The following is a 23,464-nucleotide window of genomic DNA, read 5'->3' as shown; positions in this document are numbered from 1 at the left end:
GAAGATCATCCACATGATTGACAGTTAGGCACCATGGGGTCATCAGAGATCTTTGTGAGATCAGCTCCCCATGGCTCAGGCTGAGTCCAGGCAGTTTTGGTGGAAGAGTGGGAGGAAAGCCTGTTGTAGTGAGTTGAAGAAAGACGGCATTCAGGGGCTACAAACAACAAGCACCCACTTACAGCTATTGCTTCAGGTTGTAAGTGCTGCTTTCATTCTCAAAAGTGTTCAGGGGCAGATGTCATCCTAACTATGTGAAAAGTCTTTCAAGGATCGTGGCTGGAAACAATAACTGGAATTCTGTGACCAAGAAAGATTTATTTTAAAGTAAGGGGAACATCACAGAGTGTTTGCTGATGAGAATGATCCAGTATGAAAGAATAAATTGGTGATGTGGGAAATAAAGGGAGAATTTGGGGAATGAGGCTTTTGAAAAGGGAAGAGGGATGGAATGTGGAGGGCTTAGCATTGTATATCCTTTGCAAAGGGTGTGAAGGCAGAGTACACTGTTATATAACTCTCAGATTGTACTTTTGTGGTTGATTTATTTGTTTGTTTTCCACATATTGTGAACCTCTTAAGAGCAGTAAGTATAGATATCTTGCTCATTTTGTGGTAGGGATTTTATCGTTCTATTTCTATTCCCTAGTACAATGCCTGGAACACAGCAGGCATGCAATAAATGTTTGAATGAATGAATGAAGACACTCTGCTAAGCATGCATATGTTTTGTCTTTTCACTCAAATTGGATTATTTCTATCAAATCTTGACAGCCAGATTGATTTGATCATGTTTCTCTTGTCTGGGCCTACTGAATGCTCCACTACTTGGTAGAGTTGATTGATAGGAATGACTGTGCTTCTACTAAAATCAATGATGCCTCCTAAGAGTAAAATCAGTGACCCTTGCTGCATCATTTTGAAGTTATCCTGGCAATGGTTCATGAATTTACTACTTATGTCACCTTGAACTTTCTGAAAACTCTTTATTTTTCCTCAGTCTCTGTTCACCATTTGTATTTTGCCAATCACACAGCATATAACATTATCATTTTTTTTATCTAACTTACCTAGTACACGAGAAGCTTTTTGAAACCTCCTTTTGTTAGAGAACATGTCTTTTTCATTGCTAAATTAAAAAAAAATTAGTCCTGGTCCTGCTGTAAAACAGGTGCAAATTAAATATTTGTTGAATGAATGAATGAATGCCCAGATGAATATTACTGTCCCTGGAGAATGTTTTCTGTGCACAGACTAGATCTTCTTTCCAGAATGGTGTCCCTATACACTGGCAACCATTGCTTTGCACTCAGCAGATCAGACCTGGCAACTTTTTCAAAGGACTATTGTTGGATCATAGGATCTGCACCACCTAGATGTGCTGAGAATCAGGAGCCCCGGGGATTTTATGTCCTCATTTTGGTAACTATAGCCAATGACTGAGGTGCAAGAGTGTGGAAGTCTAGATCTCTAACCTCAAGCCTGTACAAACTCAGCAGTGCCATTTATGCTCTAGAACTCCCTGTAGCTCAGGCTGAGTCCAGGACTTTGCCTGAATTGCACCCTTGATTGACTTATTTTTCTTTATCATGGTTCCCTGACTCCCTTGTAGGTTTTCTCTGAGAGTGCTTTCTTATTGTTTTGCTTGTACCCTCAATCCTTTTCTTAAGGGTTTCTCCTTGGGAACTTCACTTAAGACCTGGAATGTTTGTAAACAATGTCAGGGGCAGGGAATCCTAACAGTGCCTCTTTGAGTGTCAAGTTCTCTTTTAGATGTTCTTTCTTGATAGTTTCTGATTTTATACTACTGCCAGCCAAATAATATTGATGCTGCAAACTAAATTTAGTATTTGATTTAGTTTTTGGAAGAGAAGTTGTTTTGCAATTTTGGTCAATTAATTATAATCGAATTTGGTAAATACTTTGTTGAGTTATAGATCTTTCTAATATAATGTGAGAATGTATCTTCCTCTCCTTTCCTCTCCTTGATTTGACATATCTGTATTTTCTCTTCTTAGGCATGGGTAAGAAAGAGTTAATTGTATAATTAACTTTTATGTTATGATTGAGTATGACTTTCTTTTTTTCCTCTATTGAATATAAATATTCATTTTGGTATACTGAGTAAACCATTTATTTTTCTGGCGATATGAAAGGGACACAAACTCCATTATCTGTAAAATGGGATTGGAACTAATGTGTTTTAGAACTGAAAAGCACTTTAGCAACCAGCTGGTGGCCAACACCTTCATTTTATAAATGAGAATGTTGGAGACCCAAAGAGGTTAAGTGATTTGTTTAATATCACCCAGCTTGGCTAGTGGTAGAGCAGGACTAAAATCCAACTCCCAGGCTGCTGTGCTCTCTACTGCTTCCACAAAATACATACTTCTTATTCACAGAATTGATATGAGGATTAGGGACCACATCTGTGAAAAATAGATTTAGCCTTTGGAAAGAAAGATGCTGGATAGCTTTATGAAAGCTTTATGAAAACTAATCTCATTTTAACCTTTTCTGTACAATTGTTAGTTTTGTTCAGTTTTATGTTTCTCGCTTTAGGCTTTTTTTTCGGGGCCAAGGACTAGATAATTTATGATGCTTGCTTTAAAAATCAATATTAGTATCCGGATTGTGTACATGAATTACTTTAGCTGAGTTTTGAAGCTAAGAGCGGTTGTGAACGGCCTTCCAGAATGATGACTGCTTATGTACAAGAGTTTTCTATCCTTGCTTTGCATATTGGAAATAAGGACAGTTGATTAAAAATAAAAGGCAGCTCAAGTTATATATATATATGTTTTTCCCAGTCTGGTAATACTTCCAAAGCTTGATACAACATATCTTTAATACACCATGAATTTTCTCTTCTGGGGAACCACTGTATCCTGCTTCTTTCAGCATAACCAGGGACCCATTATACTAATCCACCATACCTTCATATCTCTAGCAAGCATATGTAAGCGATAACTTTGAATATTTATTTGATGCAAGGTGTGTAAATCTTCCCTATGTCATCTTATAAACTTGAGAAAGTTGTGACTTGTTCGACTTGGTTACTTTGATTGTTTCAGTTGGGTTCTTTCAGGCACAGCAAGCTTTGATATATGAACAAGAATACTGTTTATTTTTTTTCTTTTTTCCCCCATGTTTTTTGATGCATCATCTCTGTACATAATGGTGGGATTTGTTGTTACGTTTTTGCACATGCACACAATATAACAAAGATTTAGGCCAATATCATTTCCCAGGGTTTTCCCTTTCCCTCCTTTCCCCTGCCGTCTTGTCCATTTTCTCTACTGTTTAATTTTTGTAGTATCTAAAGTGATTTGTGTAGATTCATATTTTCAGGGAAGATATGATTTGAGTACCAAAAGACTAAAGTCACCTTTATATATATTTCTAATTAGGTGCGATTATATGCAAGACCTGATGCGATCAGAAGAGGATCCGGGGACTATGCTCTCCATATTACAAAGAGACTAATAGAATTTTATGAAGACTACTTTAAAGTGCCCTATTCCTTGCCAAAACTAGGTAAGAATTTTCTTGGTTATTTTATGGGACAGGCTCCTTGAAGGTAGAATTTCTTTAAAGACATCCAGGAGCATGAAAATTCAGAGGTTTATATTTTTAGAGATGATAAGCATAAAAAATAATTTCTTTGGAAGAGGTAGAATAAGATTTTATGTTTCTGGAGTCTTGCCAGTAAGTGCTCGTGGGAACTAAGAAAGGCATTATGTTAAATTTAGGATTCCAAAAGATGATTTGTTGAGTATGCCCCGTGGAGGGGTGCTTGCCAACATCACATTTAATCACCACAACTACCATGGAGGTAGGTAGGGCCAGATCATTGTCCATATAAGGGAATTGGGACCCAGGAGTGTTTCCATTCATTGAGAGAACTAGTGAGTTAAGGAGCTGGGATTTCAGACTAGGTCTTGATTACTCCCAGAACTATTCAATATTTTACATGAAGAAGGAACTCATGGGCAGGATGTCCTGCCAAATTCTTGGATGTCAGATCTTAATTAGTTATCCTTTAGATTGTTTTTGTTTGTTCGTACTTCTGGCACACAGTTACAGTAAATAGAATAAAAAGAAAAGAAAAACTTGGTAGTAATGGAAATCGTGTTCTCTACAAACTTAGTTGCATTTCTTCCTTTTACAAAGGAAATGTGTTCAATACTTGTTGGTCAAATGAATAAATGAATTAAGTTGTTACCCTAATTCAAATGGTGTGCTTTTGCCAAGGAGTGAGCCCTGATATTAGAAAGGGTATGTATATGTACTAGAAGTGTTGAAGTTACTTTTTCTTCTCAGAAAACCTGATTTGGGATATTACATCAAACAGTCCTTTGTCCTCACCCCTCCATCCTTTTTCTTCCCAAGAGCATTTTTGATCAGGATCCACATACAAGGTATTTCTCATTATAAAGAATAAAGTGTTTACTTGATCAAAAGTGTTAGTTTGAACCACAGGTTCTCCTCCCTGGAGAACTGGGCCTGTTTCATTAAGTATCTGCCTGCTGGGTAGCTTTATTGGTCTTACAATGAGTAGTTAGTTCAGAAAGCAGATAGAATGGTTGATATTGTTATCTATGGGTATGGCATACAATTTTAATGAGTTGTATTACAAAATTCTAAGGTCTTTTTTTTGAAATTCCAGCTCCTAGAATCAATAGGTACATTTTTTTTTAATTTCAAATAGGATCTGTATTTTGTTTTGTTCTATTTTTCTTTTTCTATTTTCCTTTTTACATCTTCCTCCCTATTAGTATCTTTTTACACTGAAACCTCCCTGGTAGTCACCCAAGGCAGAAAGGAATACCTGACCTCATTTGCATGGGAGGTGACACTGTTATCTACTCCAGGTAAAACTGGCTGGGAACTGCTCAGCTTGACCCTAATGTAAAATTCACGAGTGCTTATGTTGCAAGTTCAGCAAGAGAAATAAAATGTGGATCTTTCTCTGTTTCCTTCAGACCAGTAATTAGCAGAAGAACTCAATTTATAACTTCGGGGGGTTCCATGTAACTGTCAGCTTGCAGCAGGAAGCATTTCTGTTCCTTTGCTTCACTCACAGCTGTGCCATAGCAGCCTTTCATCTGTAGAAAAGAGCTTTGTTCACCCTTATTGTTACGTGTTAAGCTACCTTATGGTGTATATAATTGAATGATTTGACTTACTCCCAGCATATGGCTTTATCTATCCAGGGGAGTTACCAAAGCCCATGGTGCTTTGTAAAATTTAAAGTTACACTTATTTTATATTTCTATAGATGTTTAGATCCATATATTAATGGACTCATAAGTGTGCCTTCTAAATACCTCCTATGTAAGATTCTGTAAGCACAGAAACATTTTGAGAAATCCTTATTTTCCATTGTATATTATGAATTCTATTTTAAGTGAATTCGATGGAAACCTACTCAAGTCTTTGTTAAAGACGCCCATAGATGTGTCCTAAATATTACCTGAGGCTGCATTGACCCTTCTCCCCTTCTTGCCTTCCCTCATTTATTCTGTAAACATTTGGTAAGTGCCTGCCACAGGCAATTTTCCATGCAGACACAACAATTAACAATTAACAACAATTAACAAGGTAGTAAAGATTCCTCCTTCCTGGAGCTTCCATTCTATCAGATAGAGACAAACACTGAAGCAATAGTAGTATGTAAGGAATGTGGAGATAAGAGCCACTAAAAATAAAGTCACAATGGAAGATGAGAAAGTGTGTTGCATAGTTGGTGCAGGGAAGGCGCTGAGTGTTTCACATGTGCAATCATAGAGGGCTTCATTGCAAAGTTTTTTGAATGAACAACTCAAGGCAATGAAGTAGAAAATCCAGTGGAAATAATGGGACAAGGACTATAGACAGAGGGAACCAAGTGCCTAGACTCTGAGATGAGAGCTTTCCTGGGGTATCTGAGGGACACAAAAGACAAGTGGGACTATAGCAGAGTCAGGGTGAGAAGTCCATGCTGAGGTCCAGGCATAATGGCCAGGTGGCAGATTAGGCAGAGTCAGCAGGCAGTGGAAGGAAGCACAGTGGCTTTTTCTCTTTTTCTTTCTTTCAGTTTTTTTCTGTTTTGAGCAGATGCATTATATAATCTGGTTTATGTTGTGAAAGGCCATTCTTATAGCCGGGTTGAGAACACACTGCAAGGCAATGATTCTCAGTGGTAGGGCAATTTTGTCCCTCAGGAGCCTTGTCTGGAGCCATTTTTGTTTGACACAGCCTGGGTGTGGGGAGGGTTAGGTGTATATTACTAATATTTGGTGGATAGGAGCCAGGGATATTGCTAACCATCATAAAATTCATAGGATGCACAGGATAGCCTTTTAGAACACGAGTTATCTAGCCCAAACTGTCAATAGTGCTAAGATGGAGAGACCCTGATATAAACTGGGGAGGGATGGAAATCGGTTAATAGACCAAAATTCAGGGGAATGATGATTGCTGCTTGGACTAGGATGCTAACAGTGAGGTTGTCAGAAGGGATTCAATTCTGGATATATATTAGAAGTAGAAACCATAGAATTTACTGATGAGTAAGATGTTGGATGTAAGAGAAAGAGGGACATCCAAGATGACTTTGAGGTTTTTGATCTGAGAACTAGAAGGATGCTATTGCCATTTGCAGAGACAGATTATGGAAGGGGATAGTTTTTGAGACTGTCAAGCCTATTAAACATTTAGGTGGCACCTTGATGTTTGTATGAAATTCAGGTGAACAATTGAATTTATAAATATGGAGTTTGGATGAGTAATCTGGCTAGAGATATGTATTTGCCAGCATATTATGGTATACAAAGCTGTAATACTGGATGGGATTGCAAGACAGTGAGAGATTAAAAGAGAATATAAGCAAAGAGGTTCTGATCCAGTGTTTTCAGGTTAGAGAAACACTAGGGAAACCAGGAAATTGTGATATGCTGGGCATATAGGGAAGAAAGCATTAAAAACAACAACAAAGAAGTTGTGGTAGTCCAGTTAGATTAGGACTGAGAATTGACCTTCACTGATGTCAGTGGGTAAATGCTGATGCTTGTTGTTAGGATGGTAATTTATTCTCCTTGTTACATAAAAAATATTTCTGTAACAAAAGCAAACAGTGTACACTGTGTGAGGATTTGTTTTCAAATCTCTAAGTTAGGTAATTAAAACTTTTTGTATGAGGTTTTCAGAGATTTTCTGCTTCTTAGTGTTGAATTGTATGAGAGGCACAGTCTACTTGATACAGTACAGCCAGCCTTTCCATATCTGTGTGCTTTATTTTCATGAGAACTCTCAGAGGCATGGAGTGCTACTTTACAAGAAGGTTGTTGTAGACACATACAGAATTAAGTTAACTTTCTTCTTATTCCCCTACATATTGACAACAACAATAACTATGTTTGTGTTTATAGAATGTGAGTTACTCTTAAAGGGCTTCGTACATTCTAATCCATTTAGTCTGTCACAACTTTCTGAAGGAATACCTGTTATTTTCTAATTTTCCAGATGAGAAAATTTAGGGATTCAGTGACTAGGTAATGTGGGCCGATCACACAGCAGGAATTAGTGGGTTTGGAATTCAAACCCATACTGTCTGATTCCAGGATCTTTCGATTCTACTGAAACAGATTCCGGAAATTTTGAGAATCCAGAAATTGTATGTAGATCACCTTAATATGGATAATCTGTTGTTAGAAGAATAATGTAATAGTTATTTCTGTTAATTTCTTACTGGTGTTAAAAAATTAATACACAGTATGCTCAGTGTCAGAGCACTTGCCTAGCATGTGTGAGGCCCTGGATTTGACCCTTAGCACCACATTAAACAAACAAATAAATAAATAAAGGCATTCTGTCTATCTACAACTACAAAAATAATTTTAAAAAGTAATACCCAGTCTTTGCAGAAAACTCAGAAAGTTAAAAAGATATGACGAAGCACATCTTATAATTTGTAATTTCATGAACCTGAAGACGTATTTAAGTGTTGCAAATGTGTTTTCATCATAGATGCTCTATAAGTTAATTAGGTGGCAGATAGAATGAGTGATAAAATATTTGTTACTCTATTTAGATTTCAATTAATTATGGCAAATAATTTTCAGTTTCCTTTTGCTGCTACTCTGTAATTTGTAAATCAATGTTTTGTAAAGGAGTTTGCTTGATTGCTGCTTTTCAAGACACTGTGCTTTTATGGTGCTTTTATGAAGAATTCATTACTTACCTGGCATAGAGCTGGGATTGTAGAGGGAGAACAGGTGTTTTGTAACAAGAATTTCTGCCCTCAAGGAGATTGTGCTTTTGTTGAGGAGAGAATAGGATATTTATAGGAATGAATGGATTAGAGACTTACACAGTATAGAATGTAATCAAGCACTATAGTTTTATAGGGTAAATATTTAATGCCATGTTAAATTAAGAGTGTGGGATCATTATACAATGCTGTAGGCACAAAATGTACTTAAAGCGAAGTCTTATCTTTACCTGAGTCTTAGCAAAAGAGGCAGGGATTTAATTGGAGGTGAAAAAAGGGGAGAAGGGTCATTTTGAGCACTGTGTACAGATTTGAAAGCCCATATATACTTTGGGCTGTCTGTATCACATGGAAGGGTCAACATTTTTGTGTCAAGGAGTTAATAAACTATAGGATAAATTGTTTTATTAGAATTTAAGAATAAGAGACTTGCTTGAATGATTGATTTTTCTTTGGCCATAATCTAAATTTTTATTGTAGTGTTGATGACAGTGATGATGATAAGTTACTATTTGCAAATAGTAAAGGTTCTTATCAAACATTTATGTCTGAATGTACTACATATAAATATATTTAAAATATGTTAGTGATACTTTCCTAAATTTTTATGAAATATTTGTATTGACTGCTAAACATTTTATCTTCTATTGTTATTTGTTTTAAATTAGCATTATTATTTTAATTAGTATTGATATAGTTATTGTTTTTAACTTGAGGTGACAAGTATATAATACTATTTCACATGAATTGTACTTCTCATAGTTGGGTTTTTTGAGACTTCTCTTGATGTTTTCTAAGGTATGAGTTTTTTGCCTTGCCTTTTATTTAGTAAATACTGAATGCCAGGTAAATGTTTTATCAGTGGTCTCAAATGACATTGCTTTTTAAAATAAAATTTTTGGGGGGCTTTTTATGTAGTTTGATCTAATCTGTATAATGCAAATTCACTCCCCAGGTGCTTCCTTTAACCCGAACTCCTGAAAATATTTAATATTACACTGGAGCTTTTCAATGTGTTAGTTTTTGTGCAAAGTAAAGTAAGGATCTCTCTGGGTCTGTGTTACTAGTACCTTCTTCAGGAATAAGACCCAGCAGCACTTTCCCTTGGAATAAATTTCTTCAAATGATTATCTTTCCTCCTCTCTTTGGAATTCAATAAATATAGTCTCTCCCTATTTGATGAAGATATTTATTCTTTTAAATTTTTATTTATTTTTTGTCCCTGGGAATGAAACCCAGGGGCGCTTAACCACTGAGCCACATCCTCAGCCCTTTTTATGTTTTATTTTGTGACAGGATCTCACTAAGTTGCTTAGGGCTTCACTCAGTTCCTGAGGATGGCCTTGAACTTGTGATCTTCTTGTCTAAGCTTCCAAGATGTTGGGATTACAAGCATGTATCACCATGCACAGCAGATAATTTATTTTTGTAAAGTCCTTCATCTGGTTATTTTCTTATAAACCAAAAGAATAGTTATCATTTCTTTCAATGTAAAATATTTTTATGTATCCCTAACCCCACGGTGGCAAATATTTATGCTAAAAAACACCAAATATAATAAAATAGACAGTTATTTCAATATTTACAATTATTTTTAACACAATTTAACAAGGCATTTTATTCCTTCATTAATTATTCCATAATATGGCCATTTAGCTGTTCTTGTTAAGCTATTTTGTAGCTATTACATGCTGTATACTTCCAAGACAACGCTAGCCAACAAAATATATATATATATGATACCCAATGTTTATGATATTTAACCACTAATGCAAAAAAAGAAAGAAACAGAACATTAACAACAAAAGAAATCAATGAAAACAATGCATGTTAGTAGGAAAGATACATGAGATTATTACGACTATATACAAGCAGATCACAAGTCTACCAAGTAGAGAATTTAATGCAACAGAAACCAACTGTAAGACCAAATTAACTAATTAATTCAGCTAGCATTTATTGAGTAGTTACTATGTAACATTGTATTTAGCAATGATAATAAGTGATCTCTTTCATGAGATGCTTAAAAACTAGTCCAAGAGAAGTTTTGAAGATTGTTTTGCTAGCTTGAATATATTGCTAATATTTAATTTGCTTACTGCCCTCCTCCCCACTTCTGAGTCTCAGACCTGAACAACTTTGGACTCACACATGAGCATTTTTCACAAATTCAACCAAGGTGTTAACTTGATCAGGACATATTTATAAAGAGGCCTCCATGCTAATTGTTTTATATATTCTGACAGATATATTTGGCTTTTAAGTTAAAAAATAAGTATTTCCAGTATTTTCATATTTAGTCTGCATAAGCTTTGTGCTTTATGCTTTGCTTTCTGTCCTGTAACTGTGGATGGATTGGTGTTGCTGTGATAACAGACAGATCTTCCTTTGGTGGTCCATCCCCTCACACCCACTTGATGACATCATTGCAGCAGTTCTCTGTTTTCTCTCCCAAATCTTCAATTTTCCCTCTTTATTGGATCTTTTCCTATCCACATTAGAAATATGATGCTGTTTCTCTCACTGGACCACACACATGTATACTCACTCGAGCTACCAAGCAATTTCTCTCTTTCCTTTTACAGCTAAACTGCTTGAAAGGATGGTCTATGTGCACCGACTCCCATTTCTCTCATTCCCTTGTGTCTTGCATGTACCGTACATCAGGCGTTTGTCCTCAACACTATCCTGAAGCTTCCCGAGTTTAATAACTCTTTTGCACTCCTAAACCCAATGGTCAGTTCTCAGTCTTCATCTTAAGCTGTCAGCAGTGTCTGACAGAATTGTTCTCCCCAGCTCCTTGAACACAGTTTTTTGTTTGTCTTTCAGGACAACACATTTTTCTTTATGTTTTTCTTCCTCCTACTCACTGGCCTGTCCTGCTTAGGCCTTTTTATTTTTTTTCTTCTAACTTCTCTAGTTGCAACATACTCGGGTACTGCAGGACTCGGGTTTTGAGTCTCTTCTCTTTTTACTTACATTGATGGTGACCTCCTTTGGTGACCTCATCCAGCTTCTGTGGCTGATGCTGGGATTTCTAAATGTACACCTCAGACTTTGTTCTCTGTCCTCAACTCTATAATTTTACATTCCACTGACATCTGCATCTGAATGATGTGGGAAGAAAATACCCCACAAATTGCTGGTTTCCCACTGCTTTTTTTTCTGCTAATTTATCAACACTTTTAAATTTCTTTCATATAAACAAGGATATTTTCTTGTATAGCTCCACTAAAATCACGAAAACAGAACACTTGATATTACAAACCTATAGTCTATATGAAAATATTATCAGTTATCCTAATTACACCCTTTATAGTTGTAGCTCCCCCTGGTTCAGGAGCCAATCTGGGGTCATACATCCCATTTGACTTCTATAACTGTTTAGTCTCTTGTTCAGCAAGCGCTTCTTGCCTACTTTTCTTTCATAGTCTCATAGTTATTACAGAAAGTATTTGAATTAAATTTGGGTTTGTCTGAGGAATCCTTGTCATGAGATGCAGGTTATGCATTTTAGCAAGAAGACCACACTACTCTTACACAATCAAGAAGACTTCTGTGGCCCAAAAGGTTTGGGGATTTCTCCCCATATGTAAGCAAGCAAGCAATTCTGGAGTGTTCTCTAATTCAAATATAACATTATCTATCTAGAGTCAGTGTCAGATTCCACAGGTGAGGGGCTTGGACCTCAGAATTGCAGCCTCCCTCCAGATACTAAGCAAAAGCCCTAGGTTGTTTTTCCTGTACTTCTGTAACAGGAGTTCCCATAATGCTCTTCTCCAGTTTGATTACTTTGCTTGAGTGGCTCCCAGAACTCAGAGAAACAATTAATTTAACATTTATCAGTTTATTATAAAGCACATTACAAACGACACAGAAGAAGAGATGTATGGGGGTGCATGGGGTAAGGGGTACAGAGGATCCTTGCCTTCTCTTGGTACACTATCCTCCAGGAACCTCTACATGTTCAGCTATCCTGAAATCCCTGAACCCTGACCCTTTGGAATTTTATGAATATTTTATTGAATACACATAACTGAATCATGGACAACCATAAAGAAGTGCAATTGGACAAAAAGGGCCTATTCCAAAGCTGATAGACTGGGTGAGGAATCTAATAAGGAATTTCTGTCGAGATTCCTTTTGGCTTCTCTGTGTAGCATTCCTTTCTTTGTGGTATGGTGCTGGGCCCCTTCTTTAGAAAGTTCTAATGATATCAGACAAGTAGGTCAGATAATTTTTTATGGTTAATTCCAAGGCAGAAAAGTGGGATAAGATTAGATTTTCTATGACTTGCCTTGGGAAAGAGGAATCCTAGTTTCCATGAACTGTCATGGAGAGGAAGTTTGGAGCCAGGATTCATAACAACAACCCAAATATGTACATCATAGTCTTGCAGATATTTTAGTAAGTATATTAACATTTTCAAATCTGAATTCTAGGTTGAGTCACTATCTTGCTCTTTTCCTCATCTCAGTGAAGGGCAGCTTCATCCCTTTAAAAATCATTTAGATAAAAAAACTATGGACTATACATGCAAACTATCAATGAATTCCTGTGGCTCTACATTCTAAATATATTCAGAAAGGGATCACTTCTCATCATTTCCGTAGTTACTCCTTTCTTTCCAGCTATGATGGAACTTGAGTCAAGCCAGAATGAAATTTGAAGTTAAAGTGGTATGAAAACATAAGATCTTGGAATTGGCAGATACTACCTGACTTATGATGGTTCAATTTCTTTTACTTCCAGATGGGGTAGAAGCTATATGTACCCAGTAGCAACCATACTTGGAATTTTGATCTTTACCTGCTCTAGCAATACTCAGTATGATATTTTCTTGAGTTGTTGGACAGTAGCAGTGAGGTGTGGCTCCCAGCCAGTCATGTGATTTTGAGTGCAAACAACCAGTAGTTTACAGTGTACTGTGTTGCTATGCTACAATGTTCTGTAGGTTAGGTGTCCTAAGTACATTTTCAAAATAAAATAGACTTTTGGAGAACTGAGGCTGTAGATCAGAGGCAGAGCACTGGCCTAGCATGTGTGAGGCACTGGGTTCAATTCTTAGCACCACATAAAAATGAAACAAATAAAATAAAAGCATGCTGTCCATCTACAACTATAATTTTTTAAAAATAGGCTTTTGGGGATATACCCCATTGTAAATCAAAGAGCATCTGTACAGAGTTCTTGCAATAGATGTTGGGTTTAAACTGGCAATGTTGTTCATCTACTCAGAGTTCCGATGGCTTCGCATTACTCGTGGAATGGAACCCAGAGTTCTTCCCATGGCTTGAAAGAGGCTTTGTGATCCAACCTCATCTATTTCTTCTTCCCTACATACTCTCTGTTTCAGCTGCTCTGTCCTCCTTGAGTGTCTGTAAGGCAGGAAACATGCTCCAACCCTGGGCTTTTCTACTTGTTCTTCCCTCAGGATAGAGCACTTTTCCTTTAGTTTTATGCATAGCTGAAGTGCTACCTCCTGCAGGGAGGTCTGCCCTGACCCCCACTTAAACTGTTGCCAAGGTGATCACTTCCCTGATTCATTTTTTCCCATAGTACTTTTATTATCTTACCTACTGTGTATTTATGTATTATTTATTGTCATTAATACCTGAATTCAGCCTCTCCCCCTGTCTTGTGAGCTTTCTGAGAACTCACGTTTTTTATGTTCAGTGCTCCAATTCCCCAAGTAAGCACTGGATAAATGCTTGTGAATGAATGAATGACTAATCCTCCACTCCTTCCTGTTTTAGCCATTTTCACCACATAGGAGAGGAAGAAAGAAAAGACAAAGCGTTGCTTGCTGTGTAAATGAAATAAAACATGATTTTTTTTTAACAGAAAGAACAAATAATAGTGATGAGCCTTATAAACTCCCAGGAAATCTCCTTTTGGATAAATACAAATGAAAGGATTGAAAGATGACTTAGCTATGGGCCACTTTCTCATTAAAGATCCACATAAGGGAGGTGTTGGTGAAAAATGTGTGAGCTGGTTCCTGGAAGAAGTAATAAGGTTTTGGTTTATTATGACGGCATTCTAATGGCAAGGCTATTAGGAAGTTACTCTCTGTACCTGGGAGGTTTTTGCAATCTGAAAATAGAATAAGTATCTGTCTATTAGTTCTACTCCCATTTGTTATTCTTTGAAATAAGAACAACATTTTTTTCATGTATTTGTATTTGTTGAAAACTTGTTAGATACTAGATACTATTCTAGGTACTAGAAAATAAGCAGTTAGTGGAAGAGACAGCAATCCTCTCATTTGGCTTAAATTTAATGGGAGAGGCATATAGATATTCACACAGAATTATAGTTATAATTAGAAAGTGATAACTGCTATGCATAAAGTAAAACAGAGAAGAAAGTGTCGTAAATGTTGGTAGAGGGGAGAGGGGTTTGCAGTTTTGAGAGAACAGTCAAGAGATGCCTGGCTGAAATGGTGGCATTTGAGTCCAAATCTGAAAGCAAGAGGAAACCCTGAAGAGGTGGGAGACTGGCTTATTGGAGAAACAGCCAGTTTCTAGAAGCAGAGTGATGGAGATTAGGGTGACAGAAAGTCTTCAAGGTGACTGTGCCAGATGGAGAAAGATCCTATGGGCTGGCCATTGAAGGTCATGTACTTTAGTTTTGAGCAGAGGAATTGTTCTGGTCACCTTGTGCTGTCATAGTAAAATACCAGAGTCTGGGTGGTTTAAACAACAGGAATTTGTTTCCCACAGTCCTGGAGGCTGAAAATTCAAGATCAACTTACCAGTCTGTTCAGGATTCTCTTCCTGTATCATAGATGGCAGCATTTTTGTGGTGTTCTGTTATGGCAAAGAGATGGCATGTTCTATGATGTTCAAGCAGACTAGGTACCACTACCCCAAATACCCTTGCCATCATTAAGCTTCTCCAGAGACCCCCACCACAATTGTTCTTGTTAACAAAATATCAGTCAAGATCTCTACAGAGGGGCTCAATGTGTTAGATGCCCTATTTCCTGTTGCTGTGCTCTGTCTTGGAAAAGCTTAGTTTGGCCTTGGATCTCTGACTATTCTAAGAAATGGGACAATAGGCACCTTCTGAGAACTCAAAAAAAAATCACTTTAATGTAGACCCCTGCAAAAGTGAACACACCTCTAAGCTCTGCCTCCAACCACTGTGTATAAAGTTCAAAGAATTTCTGAAATCTTGGTTCAGAGGAAGAATTCTTAGGCAAGAGCCACCACTGAACTCTGCAATCAATAAAGCTGCTTCCTAAAAATTCCTCAGTGTCCACCCTCTTCTGTCCTACTTCAATGTGTCTTCTACTGCCTCTTCTTTTTTCCCCCTGGGGCCTCTTATATGCCAAGCAAACATTCTACTGCTGAGCTACATCCTCAGCCCCTTGATGCCTTTCTTTTTACTAGTTCTTAATCTCATCATGAGAGCCCTGCCCTCATGACCTCATGTAAGCCTAATGATCTCCTAAGAACCTATCTCTAAATACCATCATACTGGGGTTATGGCCTCCATATAGGAGTCTTTTTGGGGGGAGGCACAATTTAGTCCATAGCAGGTGCCCTCTGGTGTGACTCACATTTTTAAGGGATCACAATGACATGTCATGTAGAACAGACATTTGGGGGATGGGAGACAAGGATAAAACAGAGAAGCCACTGCATTCCATCAAGCAATGTTTGTGTATTGGATCAGACTGGTAGGGGTGGAGGTGGTAAGGAGAGGGCAGATTCTGGATATATTTTGATAGGAGAACCAACAAAACTTGCTGTTTTATGACAGGACTTCAAATGAAGTCTTGATGTGGGTTCCTCTTGACTAGAGTTTATAAGATTATGACAAGCTTGAAAAACTATAAGCGTTTATTTTTTTTTCTTTTGGGTTCACTTTCCTGTGTAGCTACAGTGAAAAGGAGAGTTCTTTTTATAATTCCTTCTCTCCTTCTTGGTTATTTGAAATTAACATAGCAAGATAAATAATTTGTATTTTCCAAACAGAGCAGCTGTATTTAGAACAAAATAATGGTTGCAATAATCCTTCTCTTGAAGTGAATTGCTTCCTTCACTGGCCATTGGTCAGTCTGGAGTTAATTATAGCAAAAATGGCAATCCACAGCCCTGGAGAAAAGGAGGAACATTTCATTAAAGTCTAGCTGAGGATTACTGCTGACAGAAGCACTGCCAATCAGGCAATTTTAAAAGAAAGGTGACCATTCCTATCAACTTTAGAGCTAAAACAGCTTATATTGAGATCAGAAGGTGTTTTTTTTCAAATTAGCTTCATTTCCAGAAACTGAAACTGAGGGATAGTTATGTAAATTAGGGTTAAGCATATAAAAGTCAATTAAAACAAAATGCTCTATAATAGAGAAATAGCAGTATACAATTTTTCCTGTTCCTTTTTTCCAGTATTGTTGTGACAGTGCTTCTTATCCAATTCAGAACTTTTCAGATGTTCCCATTGTAAAAATATGCAGTAATTACTTATTGATTGATTATAATTTCTAAGGTTGAGGAACCGTGAATGGTTATCATAATCAGAGTATCATCCCTTACCTTTGGCATTAAGGCTTTACGATCTTATCAGATAATGAAGGGTAATAAAAGTCCTTGCTGTAAACTGGAATTTCTGCTTATAATTTTGTTGTTGTTGTTGGAGTGAGAAGCAGAGGTGCCTTTGTAACGTGAATGAGGAGCACTTATTTTCTTCATTTATTTATCTAGGAGGATAAACTCATTGTAGGAGGTGAGTCTTCAGCCAACCATATAAAACCCAACTTGGAAGGATGCTGAGAGATTACTGTACGAAAAAAGAATCTTATGAGAAAGGTTCAGGGATAGGATCATTTTGAAAATTATTTTCATTTTTATTATTTTTAAACTTATGGCTTTATCCATCATGACACTTGTGAGGGAGACGAGGGGATCGAGGAGTTAGACTAAAACTTTTTTGAGAGATTTCAAATGGAAAATGTACTCCAGGTTCACCTTTTAGTCTGAAAACCTTTTATTACTATCTTTGAGAATTTTTCTACTGCTGCTGCTTATGTACTTTGAAATGTAAAACAGACTGAAGTGTAAAACAAACCTTCCCTGTAAGGGAGGTTGTGATACACAAGCAGAGCAAATTCAATATGGTAGTTGTAAATGAAGCCTTCAGGGCATTTCTGAAGCTTTTTAAAGGGTAATTTTGAAAGAGAGGGTGTCCCAAATGCCATTTTTCAGTTGGAAGAATTTTAATGGTTTATAACATAGATTTACTCTTTATTGGCTTTATTTTTTTTCCTTATGGCTTCTGTTTTCATATGGGAAATAATTTATGAATAACCTAGAGTATGTCTTAAACAGCATAGAATATGATGTCTTCTAGCTTTTAAATTGTTTGGTGATTCTTTTTATTTTACAAACTGAAAAATATTCACTAAGCCATAAAATAATTGGTAGGTTGATAATGCTTAGGATCGTTTAGCTTCTTAAATACATTGAGATATACTTTGTCAATTTTTATTAATATTGATAAAGCTAGCCATTAAAGTGGTGTGAAACTTGATGAGCCAAGCTCCTCTAGTGAACTAAACCAATACTCTATATCTGTAGCAAAAATTTGGGGACATTTTCTTATATATATTGTAATGGACTGAATTGTGCTTCCCTAAAGTTTGTATGCTAAAGCTCTAACCACCAGTGTAACTGTATTTGAAAACAGAAGGTAATGAAGAGAAAATTGGGAGGTAGATGAAGTTAAATGAGGCCATTATCATGAGTTCCTAATCTGGTAGAATTTATAAGAGAAACCTCTTTCTATCATGTGAGGACACAGTAAGAACTTGCCGTCTACAAGTCAGGAAGAGAACCTTCACTAGAACTTGACCATTCTGGCACCATGAACTTGAACTTCCAGCCTCCAGAACTGTGAGAAAATATATTTCTGCATTTAAGCCACCTAGTCAGTGGTATTATGTCAGCCGGGCTAATTAATACACTCAGTATGAGCTTGGGTCATTTTCAATACTGTTTGTGTAGATTTATGGTGGGATAAGTTAAGATATGGTGAAAATAAAGACTGTGGCAACCACTTAAATTGTTCAGGACTTTTTGGCACAATCCTGTTTTGTCCAAATTAATTTGATCATTTAAGAAGAAATTATTGATTTACATCCTTAAATATCTCTTACTCTATGTCATTCTTCCTTCTTAGCTGTAGTGAAAAAAAATGTGTGATTGGAAAGAATTTTGATTATGTTAAAGAAGCCTTCATAATTGATATTATAGTAGTCATCAACCTTTCTCCATAAAGGTCCAGAGAGAAAATATTTTCATCATTGTTAACTATGCCATCTTATTATCACTCATCAACTCTGCCATTATAGCAAGAAAGCAGCCATAGATGGATGAACATGGCTGTTTTCCAATAAAATTTATTTATGTAGTCAGATGGTTGGTCAGATTTGGCCCATGGGCTGTAGTTCACTGAACTCTGCATTATACTATGATTTCTTTAGTTCAACAATACAAAAATTTCAAGCCCTGCAAAACTCCTTAAAATGGAGTCAAAAGATATTTTATGTACATATGGGACTCAAACTGAACTAGCATGTTGAAAATAACTAGTACCACTTTGTTCTTCTGAAGGGTATCCATTTGCTCAGAAGTATGTAGAGAGTATACATATTAATGAAATTAACATTTTGTATTGATAAATGATAAATATCTCTTTTTAATGTACAGTTTATAAATACATAAATTTTTTAATGCCTATATTTTAAAATGATATACTGTATACTCGTATACAAGCTAGTTTATATATGCTGATTGCATATTCATGTTCTACATGTTATACATTCATTTCCTATATTATACTCCAGTGAAGACTTTATGTTGATTTGCTCACATGATTTATTTCACATTCTCACCTGGAATGAATAATGCCTGGAAACTTTAATTATTTCTCTCAGGGTTAATGCACCCACTTTCTTCTGTACCCTCTAATAATCATTTAAATTAAGGATGAAGATAGTAGGGTATAATGATCATAGAGCCATTTGAATCAGGTAATTGGCCTTGAATCTCATATATATATATATATGTAAAATAGATGTTATTTTTATTTATACCAGGCTTTTACTCAGTGCTGAGTTCACCAAGGCCCATGTGGGTGCCATTGCCATCCACATCAGCCCTACAGGAAGGTGGCCCTCACATTGTGATAGTTATCCCTGACAAGTGGTGGCAAGGTTAAGGAGAGGAGAGTTCATAAGCAAACAGCCACTCTTAGGGCATATATAACATGTTCAGATTCTGTCACATTTTTAAACCTAGCAAATGGCAAAATGGAAGATTTGTTCTACAGTGTCAGATTTGTGTATCTGTTGTCAAACCTATCAGTCACTGAAGATTTAAGATAAAGAAAACTGCAAATAAATGATCACAAGGAAGAAAATATGCTGATTCTCATTCTTTGATGGTGGTTGATTTATTTTGCTCAATATAATGTTATGTTATAGTTGACATGGTTTTCTGTATTGAATCTAGACAGTTAATCTTAGAATGTTAAAGTCAGATGGGCACTATGTCACAGTATCATGAAGACGTTACTATGAATTTCATGAAAATATTAAAACTTGCTGTCGATAAGCCTGTTTTTTCTTGGGATAATAGAATCATGCTCATCTGTGAGACTCATGAACACACACACACATACACACAAATACACACACATATATATATTCATGAAATATATAAATATATCATGAATATTGATGTCTATATTTTACGATGTAGATATATATATATATACACGTCTATGTGTATTGCTATATACATCTTTTTTCCCTTCAAAAATAAATCTTTACAGATCTCATGCATTTGATTCTCTAATGCTTTGTTGAGAGAGAATGAGTGGAATAAAATTATAATTAGTAATTATAAATGTACAAACCTGCCATATGTGAACATACTTTAGTCATGGTATATACTGAGATTGGCAAAAGCTTAAGAAACATATTTTAGACAATTAGTTATGTTTTCTTGAAGACCATTAACTATTATCAGGCTTACTTAAATATGCTTAATTTAAATTTTTTAATAGTCATCAGGGTGTAGTAAATGGAGCAAAACAAAATTTTCCGAATTCTCAATTTTAAACATGGAGAAACTTGGTTAGTAGTCTACACAACAGTAGATTCTGAAGATGCCATTCTCCATATGTGTCAGGGAAATCCAGACAGCAACAAGTATTCTTGGAGCAACCTGTACTCTTTCTGCTTCCCAACACCATAACAAACTGCCTAAGAGATCAGTATAAAGAAGAAAGTCATAATCGCATTTATTGGCCTTCCCCGAGAGATGATCAATTCTGTTCAACTTCATCAGCATCATAATCTGAGCACCTCAGAGCACATCTCATCACTTTGGAGACTTTTTCATATATCTATGTATGCATTCTATAATGCGATTTCAATTCATTTCTGTTCCAGAGTTTTCTGTTTGTTTTTCCTTGTGACACTCTGTATCATTAGCAATTCCCCTTAGTCCTTCACTTCCTTCCTGAATGTTTTATTTACCTTTTAACTTTGATTGAAACTCATCTCTTGAGGACACTTCTTTCCCTGTGGTCTCTCAGGTGGGGTGTCATTTTTATTTCACACCCTACAACTTCCAAGCTTAGCAGTGTAATAGGGGTCATCCACATTGTTTAGAGCTATTTACAGGTTAATATTTCTCTTCACCTTCTTCCTAAAAACCCTGCCTGAGTGGATACAAGTTAGTTGAGCCTACTGCTTCCTCATCTTGGTTGAGTCCATCTGCTGTTGCCTCTCAGGAATTACATTTTACAAAATGATATTTTTAAATAAAAATTTTGATTGACAAAAACTGTACATATTTATCATGTATGACATGATGTTTTGAGATATGTATCTATTGTGGAATGCCTAAAGTGAGCTAATTAATATATATATATTATTTCACATACTTATTTTTGTGGTGAGAACACCTAAAATGTACTCTTAGTGATTTTTAAGAATACACTACGGGGCCGAGCACGGGATCTCAGAAGGGGAAGGAAGCGGTACAGTCCCATCCCCCACAGCAGACACTCCACCGAGGCAGTCAGCGGCCACCATCCGGTAAAGCTGAAGGATACACCGCCACTCTCCCACAGAGTGCAGCATCAAAACAGGTTTGTGTCAATCAGCTCACCCCCCAGACATAGGGAATTCGCATAAAATCTCTCCTAGGCTTGCCGGGAGAGGGAGTATCAAGCTGAGCCTCCATAAAGACTAGGGGGAAACTAGAGACACCTGACCTCCAACCCCTCCTCCCAGTAGCAGCCAAAACGAAACCTGGCTAACCAGCGCTGGGGGAGGGGCAAGCAGAAAAAATCAAAGTGATCCTCCTTCCTGTGGAGCACAGATAACTCAAGGAGAATAGGAAGATGGCGGCGAAGGGAGTGCATCACCCCAGGGCGCTGCGTCACTAAGTGGGAGAAAGACAATGCAAAATGGCTGAAGGATATCTTTGGGAAGTTCCAGTGAAATTGAGGTGCTCCAGAATCTAGTGGACAGATTTCCATCGTGAGAAGTTCGGCTCTGAGAGCTCCATTTCCCCGCACGGAGGGTCGCATAGCCTGACAGGCGATCGCCCAGAGGCTGGAGTCTGTGGCGCGTGCCGGGGAGCGGCAGGGTGCCGGAGCGGGGGAACAGCGATACGGATCCGGAGGGGCTCCCGCCAGTGGTACATCGGAGCCCTTAGTGCTGAGTTCCGGCTTTGAAACAGAGGAGAGAAGCGGCCCAGTTTGGTTCCAGACACCGGTCGGACCACAGTGGAGGACAGCAGCCGCCATTTCGGAGAGATGATGTAATCATCCCCGTGTTCTACTGATCTCAGCCCATTCAACTATGGAACAGGTGATATCAGGATGGTATTTGCCTGTGTCTAGCAGACAGATTTCTTGCTCAGGCTCGGGGCGGGGGTTCTTGTGGAGAATACTCCTAGAGGCGCGTGCTGGGCAAGGCATGCGCCGGGCACTGAGCAGCTGGATTCTGGTTCCTGGGGCTAACCTGGCCCAGGTCTGAGGAAACTGTGGAGACTGCCGGTGGAGGCCAGCTCCAAGTGGAGCGTGCGCTGAGCTTGGGGCGACTGGGTTCTGACTCCCTGAACAGTTTTGGCCTGGGGCTGGGAAACCCGTGGGGTCGCTCCCTGGAGCCAGCTCCCAGCGGAGAGTGTATCGGGATCGGAGAGGCGGGGTTCCGGCTACCTAAGCTGCTTTGGCCCAAGGCTAGGGAACTGGCGGTGACTGCTTCTCAATCAGGGTCCGGTGGGGTGCTGTAGGGGCAGAGTGGAGCTTTCACCTGCGCCCAGAGCAGGCCAAGTGACCCGCCGGCGTGGTACCATGACACCCCAAACGCAGCTGGGGCTGAAGAGAGCAGCCGCCCACGCCTAGAATAGGACCAGCGATTCCGCGGCGCAGCAGCCAAGTAACCTCATTTGGAGTAGAGGCTGTGCAGAGCTGACATCCGAGCAAGCAGGGCAGGCAGACCTTCCGCCAACTGGCAAGACAGGCCAGGTAGCTTGCCAGCGTGGTGGGCACTTAACACCGAGGCAGTCGCGTCACACTGGTTGGAGTGGGGGTGGAGCAGGGTCACCGCCCGGGTCCGGAGGGGGCTCAGCGACCCGTTGGAGAGGTAGTCAGGTACCCCCATTGGGAGTGGGGGCTGTGCAGAACTGCGACCCACTGGCCTAGAGGTCTGCCAGCGTGGTAGACTCGTCACACCAATTGGAGTGGGGGCCCAGTAGAGCCGCCACCCACATATAGATCAGGACCAACGACCCCAGGGCGTGGTAGTTACGTTACCACAATTGGAGTGGGGGCAGAGCAAAGCCACCACCTGTGCCCGCAGCGGGGGTAGACCTGCGACCGATCAGCGGGGTAGACAGACCACCATAATTAGAGGAGGAGCACAGCCAATACCCGCCCTGCAAGGGAGACTTCCCAACTATACAAGAGCAACATAAATAAATAGGGGGTAAATTTCAAAAACACAACAGTTGCACCAAGCAGAAAGAAACACGAGCAGTATGAAAAGACAAGGAAAGAAAGGACCACAAGCAATGCAGGTCAACTCAACTTTAGAAGAGGTAGTAGCTGCAACAGATGGAATGTCAGATAAAGAGATCAGGATTTATATGCTGCCGATGATCTGGAGTCTCAAGGAAGACATGA

The 23,464-nt window shown here is 38.2% G+C and overlaps 1 protein-coding gene across 1 annotated transcript in view; it reads left to right on the top strand.

The window, feature by feature from the left end:
- Trhde (thyrotropin releasing hormone degrading enzyme) overlaps positions 1-23,464 on the top strand; it is a 377,691-nt gene that overhangs the window by 88,762 nt on the left and 265,465 nt on the right. Inside the window, exon 3 of the mRNA XM_026386682.2 lies at positions 3,411-3,537. Within this exon, the coding sequence (XP_026242467.2) occupies positions 3,411-3,537 (127 nt within the window). The remainder of the gene's footprint in view (positions 1-3,410; positions 3,538-23,464) is intronic.

This window comes from Urocitellus parryii, chromosome 5 (assembly GCF_045843805.1).
Source record: "Urocitellus parryii isolate mUroPar1 chromosome 5, mUroPar1.hap1, whole genome shotgun sequence".
Lineage (NCBI taxonomy): Eukaryota > Metazoa > Chordata > Mammalia > Rodentia > Sciuridae > Urocitellus > Urocitellus parryii.
Note: the sequence above shows the minus strand (reverse complement) of the source record. Positions and strands in the feature narration are given on the sequence as shown.